The sequence below is a fragment of the Lemur catta genome, chromosome 18 (assembly GCF_020740605.2).
Source record: "Lemur catta isolate mLemCat1 chromosome 18, mLemCat1.pri, whole genome shotgun sequence".
NCBI lineage: Eukaryota > Metazoa > Chordata > Mammalia > Primates > Lemuridae > Lemur > Lemur catta.
In genome coordinates this window covers 37,060,838-37,071,622 of record NC_059145.1, presented here as the reverse complement: position 1 = coordinate 37,071,622, position 10,785 = coordinate 37,060,838, and the positions used below count along the sequence as shown (strand labels likewise).

General features: G+C 52.4%; 1 protein-coding gene across 4 annotated transcripts; it reads left to right on the top strand.

Moving 5' to 3' along the window:
• The first annotated feature begins 3,937 nt into the window (after positions 1-3,937).
• GLYCTK (glycerate kinase) lies at positions 3,938-9,287 on the top strand. 4 transcript variants are annotated; one of them, XM_045530055.1, is made up of 6 exons: positions 3,938-3,962; positions 4,894-5,026; positions 6,090-6,505; positions 6,764-6,915; positions 7,532-7,707; positions 8,017-9,287. In XM_045530055.1, exons 3-6 carry the CDS (start codon positions 6,129-6,131, stop codon positions 8,881-8,883), a joined length of 1,572 nt encoding a protein of 523 aa, XP_045386011.1. In that variant the 5' UTR covers positions 3,938-3,962; positions 4,894-5,026; positions 6,090-6,128; the 3' UTR covers positions 8,884-9,287. The 4 variants fall into 4 exon arrangements, with proteins under 4 accessions (XP_045386011.1, XP_045386012.1, XP_045386013.1 ...); XM_045530056.1 differs by lacking the exon at positions 4,894-5,026 and having other exon boundaries at positions 3,944-3,962; XM_045530054.1 differs by lacking the exons at positions 3,938-3,962; positions 4,894-5,026 and having other exon boundaries at positions 5,098-6,505.
• Positions 9,288-10,785: the final 1,498 nt, after the last annotated feature.

Sequence of the window (10,785 nt, the reverse complement as noted above, 5' to 3'; positions counted from 1 at the left end):
GAGGGTAAAATGTTTTATGAGCTGTCTCTTTAAAACCCCCTCACCCTTTTTGGCAACTAAAACCTGCGTGCCTGCCCAAGGCCAGCAATCAGGGACAGGAGAGTGTCCTTGGCTTTTTGTACCACAGGAGATGGCTCAAGGGCAGAGGTCACAGGACATTGTCTTCCCCGGAGATGGGGTTGATCCAGAACCATCAACTATAGTTAAACATCAATAGCCTGAAGCTGAAAACCCCCCTTTAAAAGCTCTGTATTTCTGCTTATAGGTAGGACAATGGTACTTTAAGAGGAGAGTCTGTCATTCTTCTCATTTGCTGGCAAATTAATAATTTTCTCTTTCCTGCTCCTCAAACCTCTTGTCCTCGTTTGGACCTGGGGATAGGGACAAGTACTGAACTTTCAGTAACAAAAGGAGGGCATCTTTCCCTGGTAGCAGGGACCAAATACATAATTTGTGGGGCCCGGTGCAACATAAATAAATAGGCTGCTTGTTAAAAAATTGTTTTGAATCTAAAGATGGCAACAACAGAATATTAAACCAAGTGCAGGGCCCTTCTAACTGCATATATCACACATGCACAAAGCTGGCCTAACCCAGGAATAGTACAGCCAAAACTTTGAGCCTCTCTACAAGCACTTGAAAGTGTTTATTTAATGCTCTTAACCTCATTTTAATGCTGAAGACTCTGAGATTCTGAGAGGTTAAGTAACTGTCTCAAGGTCACAGAGCCAGTAAGCACTAGAGTCTGAATTCAGTGCTCCAGCTCTGTTTCCGGGGGCATAATCATTCACATTTAACAAAGTCCATTGTTAGGAAACAATGACTTCTTGTTATGGAAGGAGGGGATGGGATCTTCCCAGATAAGCCTTGAATGCCCAGGGCCTCAAGGAACTGTTTAGAGCCCCAGGGCCTCTATCTTTAAAACTACATAACTGTTTCCAAAGGCTTAAAAACACAATGCAACCTCTCTTGGGTGAGGCAAAGACATCAAATGTAACCAAAATGCAACCAAAATGTTTGTACCCTCATAAGATCCTGGAAAAAAAAAAAAACCTGACAATGCAACATACACAGATTTAGAGGCCCCTCCTCATCAGTTACTTGCTGGTCACAGCTAAGCTGCTTCCAGGTGAGATGTCTGTACTCTCCCCCACCCTTCCTTCCAAGAAAAATAGCTTGGAGGTGTTTTAGAGCCCTTAAGACACAAAGTCCACTCTACCCTACTTCCAGCACTGCTGACCTTCCCTCCCACTGAGCAACCCTGCACAATGCCACGCTAGCATTAGCACCGAACCTAAGAGGGTCAGAGTGTTTTTCTTCCCCTACACCATCTTTGTCCACATGCCTAATTATTTCCTTGGAGTGAAACTGCCTGTGGAATGTTTGATATTGATACTTACTGCCAAAGTGCACTCTAAAAAGACTGTAGACATATGTTTATTTCCACTATCAAGGTATGTGTAAGCATTCTGAGAAGTCTAATTGTTTTCTCAGACCTAAATTCCACTGCTTCATGAAACCTACTTCCAGTCACCACCACCATCTCTTTCCCTTTTCTGAAATCCTTTCCACTTAGAGTCTATAGCACTTAGCAGCTGAGCACTTCACTGTTCTCCTGTTAATTCATTAAAAAAGAAAAGAAAAGAGAAATTCTAGCTTCTCTTTGCACCTGATCATATGCAGGGCAGTAGAAATACAAATACAAATTAGATCAAGTCACCACTTTCCAAGAGATCACAGTCCAGTGGGCATCTAAACCTTGCTGTTGGCCAGGCATGGTGGCTCACGCCTGTAATCCTAGCACTCTGGGAGGCTGAGGCAGGTGAACGGTTGAGCTCAGGAGTTTGAGACCAGCCTGAGCAAGATCGAGACCCTGTCTCTACTAAAAATAAAAAGAAATTAGCTGGACAACTAAAAATATATGTAGAAAAAACTAGCCGGGCATGGTGGTGCATGCCTGTAATCTCAGCTACTCGGGAGGCTGAGACAGAAAGATTGCTTGAGCCCAGGAGTTTGAGATTGCTGTGAGCTAGGCTGATGCCATGGTACTCTAGCCTGGGCAACAGAGTGAGATTCTGTCTCAAAAAAAAAATAATAATAATAATAATAAACCTTGCTGTTGTTAAATGCATGTTGTGAGTAGCTTCAGGGTGGGCATGGAGGATTAAAAAATGGGTACAATTAGTCTCCTACTTACGGTCTGACAGAATAGCACTGGCACAGTAAATGGTATCTGTTTATGAGAGTTTCTATCACTAAATAATGGGAAGTGCTCAAATTCACACCCCCAACCGCACTGTAGAAATTAAACAGAAAAGCAGAGTAAGTTTCCCAATTAAAAGTACCACTTCTTACTCATCCCAGCTGCTATGGCATTTGGACCACATAGAAGGCACTCAGGAAATGTCTGTTGAATGATGGAGGGATGAATAAACGCATGGATGGATAAAGACGCTGACTATAAGCAAGGAAAAACTATGAAAATTTAAGTATTTACAATCTCCTCCACATTACAGTGCCTTCCCAAGGTGCCTGTTTTGATGATGGTGTGGGGAATCATATGGGAGAGGGAATAAAAGGTCCTCTGTTATCAAGAGAAAGAAAAAGTCAGGGAGAGAGCTGGAAGTTGCAGGGGGAAGGATAGTTCACAAGAGCAGAGCATGGTTTGGAGCCCTGTGGAGAGATGTGGCAACTGCCAAAGGGAGCAGATGGGGAGTGAAAAGAAAAGAAAATTTCAGGACCTTCCAAATTTATTATGCCAAGGGGAAAAGTTAAGCCCTGGAAACTGGATCTGGTAATATGGCTGTTTTGTCTTCTCTGGTGCATGACCAATGCTTCCTGACCTTTGTGTTGAAATGTTATACATTAACCAGACTCCCTACTCTTCATTCAAACTTAGACTAAAGTTAGAGACCCTTGTGATTATTACCTCTTCACAATAGGTTAAGCAACCCCCTTAAAGTGTAATCAGTAATAGTCAATTAGATCTTATATCTACATGTTGGCCTTTGTATGAAAAATGTTGTAACTCTCTTTGGCACCCTTGTTTTTGCCTACATAAGTGATCCTCACCTTTCCCTACCAGGAAGCACTGATCACCATTCTTTGCCTGACTTTCCAAGTGACACACATTCTTTTTTTTTTTTCTCCGCCCCCCCCCCCCACACTCTCACACTGCACTTAAACAAACTCTTTTAACTGGATCCTAAACCTTCTGATTATTTTAGGTTGACGTGAGAAATATATTTCAGTAAGATTTTTAAGAAATTAGACATGTGATTTGTGATGCAACTGTCTCCCCTATCTCCCCAAGAAATCATCAGTAAATACAGTGTACTCTTTTGCGTTTTTGGAGTCTGGTCAGGACTTGTCTTATGTATTATGGAAAGGCATCAAGCCTTCGTCAGGGCGGCCACAGGGACAGCGAGGAAGGCCCAGAGCCATTCTTGTTTACGTTCAGCTTGTGTGTTTGAGTATCATGGCACAGAACTCTCTGGCTGTATTTGGTGGCCCATGGGGGAGAGGAAGGAACACCAAGGAATTGTTGTGGGATTATAGCTATGGGGAGGAGCGAGGATGACAATCTGGCTCCAGAAGGGGTGGGCTGTGGGGAAGCAGTGAGTCTCAGTTTGCTCAACCAAGTGCCTGGTGCTTAACAGGAGCTCGGGGTGTATTTGCTGATTGGATCGTACAGGATATAGAAATACTGCAATTCGGTGAGGCGGGGCTTATTACCTCCATTGTAGAGATGAAGAAACTAAAGCCTGAAGGTGACTCCTTCCAGGTCTCTTGGCAGTCAATACGGAGCCAATAACCCCCACCCCGGCTTCCTCGGCATCCTCTCCCGCCAGAGCGCACACCTGACACCCGCCCCCACCCCGCCCCGCTCACCCTACACTTCCGGATTCCGCCCCGCCCGCCCGCAAGGACTTCTGGTCCCCAACGCTGGGAACCATTGGGGCGTAAGTCCATTCTCCGAGGGCTCGCATGGCCTTCGAAACCAGTCCTTGGGTCTGGCAATGGCAGGTCCAGGTGGCAGCGGGCCGTTCTTTCTCGCTTTCTCGCGTTACTGGGCATTACACTGCAGCCGTATCCCTCGCGAAAGCCCCGGGCCCCAGCCCTTGGATTACGTCACTTCCGGACCCCTGCGGGCAGATGAAAGCCGGAAGTGGCGCAGGTGGCCGGGAAGGGTCCCGTCCGGTGGTCTTGGTATTTCCGCGTTTGGCGCCGGCGTGTCCCGGGGTTTAGAAGAGACCGTATGCTGAGTGGAGTTGGCGGATTTGTCAAATAAAAATACAGGGCGTTCAGTTAAATTTGAATTTCAGATGTACTACGAATAATTTTTAGTATAAGTACTGAATATTGTATGGAACATACTTCCATTAAAAAATCACTTATCTGAAATTCAGGTTTAAGTGGACACCCTCTATTTTCTCTGGCAACCTTAGCCTTGAGTGTTCGCCTTCCCTGAGCTCTAGTATCCAGTAGCAATGCTGGGATCCTCTAGGGCCCTTTGTCCATCGGGGAAATAGGTACAAAGTTCACCAAAGCTGTAAAAATCAGCTGTCTTAGATGCCAAGACTCTTTTAGCGCCAAACCTAATGGGCAAGCCCCAGGGGTCTGTCCCCCTCGCAAAAAACCGGCCCATTTCCAGAATCCAGGTGGGAGTACCCTCTGTGTTCCCTTTCACAGGGTATATTATTAAGTCTTCTCTTAATGGGAAAGCTGAGAACTAGGCAGACTAAATGGCCAAGGTTTAGAAGTTGCCACCTTATTTGGGTGTGAAATAAACGTGTTTGGGGTTTTCTGTGTTACAGTGGACAGCATCAGAAAGTCTTAGGGTATCAAGGGGAGAGCGTTAGTCTTAATCTCACCCCACCTCTCATTTAGCAGATGAGGCCCACTGAGAGAAATGGAGGCATCCCAGCTACTCAGAAAACCTGTAATAAAGCTGGAACCCCAATTCCCAGCCTCCTTCCCCTGTTCCATCCACAGTTGCTGATGCAGTCGGCTTGCAGCATTTATGGTAGGCATTTATTTTAAAAGATTCATTTTTACAGATGAACTCTTTGGGCCTTTATTGTTCCTAAACCCCTGTACAGCTTCCTGACCTTCACCCCAAGGCTTCTGTAGGGTTTCTCTGCCCAGTGGGGAAAATGACTATTTGAGCTCAGCTATGAGAGCCTGGCCTTTGCCTGCCTGCTCCAGCCACTGGGCTCTTATCACATAGGTGGTGTGACCCAGGATTTGTTTTGTTATCTCAGAGCCAGAAGGGGCCAGCTATTGTGGGTGGAAGGGCATCCTGTCCTGTCCTGCAGATTGGGCCTCCTGGCACATGGCCTCAGATGGTGCCTAGGGACTTCCCTGTGGTTCCACCATGACCCAGACTTTTCTCCCACTCGTATTTTGAACCTGAACCTCTTGCTGGACTGTCATTCTGAATGCTGGGATTCCTCAGATTGTGTGGCTTGAGAATGTGTTCTGGGCATGGGCTGTCAGTGCTTTGGTGAGCCTGCAGCCTCCCCACAAAGACCCAGTGTTCCCAGGCTCCCCATCCCAGTCCTGTGAGATAGTAATATAGAGTAGGCGGACGTCAGTGGGCTTGGGGGTAAGTTGGTGAGACAATCAAGAGCCTCCTGGCAGCAGAGGTGGTAAAGAGGCAAGGAAGGAGTACCAGAAAGGGGTGTTGCCCTGGGTGAGGGCTCTGAAGTGCAGGGAGTAGAAAAGAGGCAGGGCAGGAGCCCACTGGTAGGAATTGCTCCCTCTGTTTATGATTAACTCCCAGCCAAAGGGGGTGACCTAGGAGGAGGGCTTAGCTAACAGGAACTTTGGACTTGGGTCAAGAGTGTTCAGAGGGCTGGCATGTGGTCTGCAGGGGATGATATGGCTGGGTGGCACGGCTGGTCTCTAAGGACTATAGTGAGATCAGGCAGCTGTGGGCTTCAGGAAGTCTCCTGGGGCTATCAGATGGCTCATTCTTACAGCAACAGCTGTAGGGTCCATTGGCTCTGAGCCCTCAGAGGGGTGGCCGTGGGGGCCCTCCTGTCTCTTGTCTTACAAGGGCCTCATTTGTGCTTTCTCCCCGATAGGCAGCCATGGGTGCCAGGCAGTGCTGAGAGCCGTGGGGCATGGCTGCAGCCCTGCAGTTGCTGCCCCGTGTGGCCCGAGCCCCCTTGCTTCCACTCCTCTGGGGGGGCCCAGTGGCCCGGCTGGCCAGTGGCATGGCCTTGGCGGAGCAGGCGCAGCAGCTGTTCGAGAGTGCTGTGGGTGCTGTGTTGCCGGGCCCCATGCTGCACCGGGCACTGTCCTTGGACCCTGGTGGCAGACAGCTGAGGGTGCGGGACCGGAGCTTTCAGCTACAGCAAAACCTCTACCTAGTGGGCTTTGGCAAGGCTGTGCTGGGCATGGCAGCTGCAGCCGAGGAGCTACTGGGCCAGCATCTCGTGCAGGGTGTGATCAGCGTTCCTAAGGGCATCCGTGCTGCCATGGAGCATGCCGGCAAATGGTAAGGAGCCCTGGGGGTGTGGGGAGAGGCTGCTTCCCACTGTCCTTCTGGAAGGAAACCTGGGCCCAGACCCAGACTGGATCCGAGCTTCTCCCTCCTCTCCAGCTTCCCTTTTTCTCCTGGGTCTGGCTTGGCTCCAGGATAGGTGTCAGTGGGCATCCTTATTCATGCCCCCTTCAGCTGTACAGTTGAGAAATCAGGTGAGGAGATGGAGAGGAGCCCACCCCATTTCTTGCTCTCTGCTCTCTCCCTCTTCAGGGAGATGCTGCTGAAGCCACACAGCCGTGTCCAGGTATTTGAGGGTGCAGAGGACAACCTGCCAGACCGCGATGCACTTCGTGCTGCACTGGCCATCCAGCAGCTGGCCGAGGGACTCACAGCTGATGACCTGCTGCTCGTGCTCATCTCAGGTATGGGTGCCAGATTGGCTCAAGACAGTTGGCAGGGGGTGCTCCAAATATCAGGTCTTCAGGAGATCAGGTCTGAGCCCCCAGGGCCACAGGGTGAAATTGGGAGCAAGGGAAGCTGTGAGGAGCCTGGATGGTGACTCCTGGGTAGCCTTGGGCCAGTCATCTGTCTTCGCCTGAGCTGTGGAGTTCCCCACCCCCTGCTGAACTGACCTTGTTGGGTGATGATGAGAGGGTGCATGAAGAGCGCCATCAGCAGAGCCCTCAGAAGATGTCACTCTTTTTGTTGCTGTCTGCACCCATATCACCTGGGCCCAGAACTCAGGTCTTCAGACCTCTTGGAGCCCTTGCATTGATCCTCTGCTGTCGCTTCCTGCCCTGCTGCTATTCCATCTCTTAAGGAAGAGTTAGTTCTTCCACTGCCTGCTGGGATCTCAAGACAGGGGACAACCTCAGGTGGCCAGTGTGTGGTAACCATGCACACATTGTACGTCCACACGGGGCCACCCTAACCCCACATTTCCAGCCCCCCTCCCTAATGTGGGCTTGTTCACCACTGCTTGCCTGGTTCCCTGGGTTGGGGTGTCCCTTCTGTCTGATGCCTTCACTGTCTCTGCAGGTGGGGGCTCGGCCCTGCTGCCTGCCCCCATCCCACCTGTCACACTGGAGGAGAAGCAGACACTCACCAAGCTGCTGGCAGCCCGTGGAGCCACCATCCAGGAACTGAACACCATTCGGAAGGCGCTGTCCCAGCTCAAGGGTGGGGGACTGGCTCAGGCTGCCTACCCTGCTCAGGTAGTTTGGTGGAGTCAGGCCCAATGTGCCAGGGTTATGAAAGCCTAGAAAAGCATACAAATTGGAAGGGGCCTGGTGGGAGAGTCCACGGGGCTGGCTGGGTAAAGTCATGGGAGGGGCCTTAGGGAGGGTGATGGAGAGTCGGCATGGCCAGGTGTTCTGCAAGCCCACCTGAGAGGGGTTAGAAATGGGTGAAGACATGCACTGGGTGGTGTGAGGGTGTGTAGATGCCCAGGGAGCAATTTGTCCTTATGGGCTCTGGGGCAAAGAGGAGGTGGGACAGAGCTTTGCCCTGTGGCTCTTCCTCAGGTGGTGAGCCTGATCCTGTCAGATGTGGTGGGGGACCCTGTGGAGGTGATTGCCAGTGGTCCCACTGTCGCCAGTGCCCACAATGTGCAAGATTGCCTGCATATCCTCAATCGCTATGGCCTTCGTGCTGCCCTGCCACGTTCTGTGAAGACTGTGCTGGCTCGGGCCGACTCTGACCCCCGTGGGCCACCCTCTTGTGGTCACGTCCTCAATGTGATTATCGGCTCCAATGCACTGGCGCTGGCTGAGGCCCAGCAGCAGGCCGAGGTGCTGGGCTACCGGGCTGTGGTGCTTAGTGCAGCCATGCAGGGTGATGTGAAGAATGTGGCCCAGTTCTATGGGCTGCTGGCCCAGGTGGCTGGAACCCGCCTCACCCCATCCATAGCTGGGGCTTCTGTGGAAGAGGATGCAAAACTCCACGAGCTGGCAGCCGAGCTCCAGATCCCAGACCTGCAGCTGGAGCAAGCTCTGGAAGCCATGGTGGGGGCTAGGGGCCCAGTCTGTGTGCTGGCTGGCGGCGAGCCCACAGTGCTGCTGCAGGGCTCAGGCAAGGGTGGCCGGAACCAGGAACTGGCCCTGCGTGTTGGAGCAGAGCTGGAAAGATGGCCCCTGGGGCACATTGATGTGCTGTTTTTGAGTGGTGGGAGTGATGGGCAGGATGGGCCCACAGAGGCTGCTGGGGCCTGGGTCATGCCTGAGCTTGCCAGCCAGGCCGCTGCTGAGGGCCTGGATGTGGCCACTTTCTTAGCCCACAATGACTCACACACCTTCTTCTGCCGCCTTCAGGGCGGGACGCACCTGCTGCACACAGGGCTGACAGGTACCAATGTCATGGACATCCACCTCTTGTTCCTGCAGCCTCGGTGATGGCATAGGACACAGTTTGGGAGTCTGGAGGAGGCCTACAAGGGCAGGGTCCTAGGGCAGACAGGGTTGGTCTCCAGGGCCTCACTAGGCCTTAGGGCTCCTTCTCTCCTCAGCCCCGGCTGCTTGGTTGGCCCTCACACCTCCCACTCAGGGCCTCTCTGCTGCATGTCCGTTCCCCCCAACTAGACTGGCAGGTGGGGGTCCCCTCTACCCATATGCCATGGTAGCAGGTACCCCTGAGGACCAGGACAAGCCCCTTGGCAAGTTCACTGTTCTTTCCTGGGAAGCCCCTCTGTTGAGCCGCTCAGCCTGTTTTTTTTTTTTTTTTTTTTTTTTTTGGTTTCTGTGGAGTGAAGCAAGAGTGACCGAAAATAAAAAGGAGCACATTATGGGTTCTCAGTCTATCTTCCCTCAGAGCAAAGACTCACTGGGGAGCCGCTGGGGAGGGGTGTGTGCTGTGGCTGCAGCCAGGAACTGACGGGATTTCCCACACCGCTCTGCTGGGCGAGCTTGGGACTTGTTTCAAGTAGATGGGAGCCTGTGCCTGTCTCTCTGCAGCCTGTGCGGGTGGAGTCTGACTCCTGACAGCTTCAGTGAGTACAAGCAGAGACCCCAGGGAGGACAGCCACCCAGCCAGCCGTGACTCCGTTGTAGCATCCTTACCATGGTCTCTCCAGCCTCAGACTTACGCCTCATTGAATGAACATTTACTACCTGCCACCAAGGATGTCCCTTCCGTCTTTGGACACCCCTAAGTCTGCCCCCAGCTCCCAGCCCTCTATTTATCCAGGGGCTACCCTCAGCCACACAGGATGCTGGACCTTGTTTCCGCGTGCCAGCCCCGTTTTCCCAGGCTGAACGTCCCCAGTTCTTTCAGCCGCTCCTCTGGGGACACAGTCCAGGCCCTGGTGCCAGCCCTTTAGTGGGGGTCTCCAGCGCTGGGATGTTGGGTCCCAGCAGTAATGAGTCCAGCAACCCCCTGCCCCTTCCCATTACGGCTGGTGGGAGAAGAGGCGTGTGGGGAGGAGAGCCACAGAGGAGTGGCTCCCTTGACCTGACCAGCAACCTGGTTGGGAAAGGGAGGTGCCACTGTCTTGGCGCCCCTGGGGCCCCCTTGCTGGGTATCAGAGCCCTCCGCTGGCCGTCCCCGCCGTGCGCCACGGCTCCAATCCCTATATGAGTGAGCAGTAGAATCACATAGGAATAAAAAGCCATAGAGAACAGCGAGGCCTGGGGCTGCTCTTGCAGGCCCTTATTCCACCCTGCCCTTCCCCTCCTCCCTGAGGGTGTGCCCTCACCCTGCGAAGAGTGTCCCTTCCCCACTTGGGCTCTGGACAGCCTAGCTTGCGGATAATTCATGACCTGGGGACCTGGCTCACACAGGGCAGGCTGGGAATTGGGAGAGAGGTGAGCAGGGCTCTGGGGACCAGGGAGGTTTAGGGAAGGGGCAGTGTGCACCCCACTGGGATGCATGGGTACTGCTTTCTTTCCTTCTGTGCTGGCATTGGAGTTCCTGCTGACCAGGGCTGTAGTCTCAGGGGACGTGGTTATCCTCACATGGCAGTGTCTATGCCCTGGTGCTCCTCTGGCAGCCTCTAGATGTGCTCTGTCCCTGTTTCAGTCCTTGCCCTTGGGGGCATGATCGGAGCACTGGGTGCCACGTTGCAGGCAAAAGCAGGATAGGAGGGCTGGGGCTGAGGGCCTGGTAGCCATGTCCTGTGTGTGTGTTTGGGGGGCAGGGTATGTGAGCACATGAACGTTGGTGTCAGCATGCCAAGGTGGGGAATGCGTGTGTGAGTGTACGTGTAGATAGCACAGGACACGTGATGCTGTTTGTGCACAGGGCTGCTTACACACCTGCTCAGGGTTTGGGGCGTGGGTAGAGTCTTGCTGGAGGCTCCC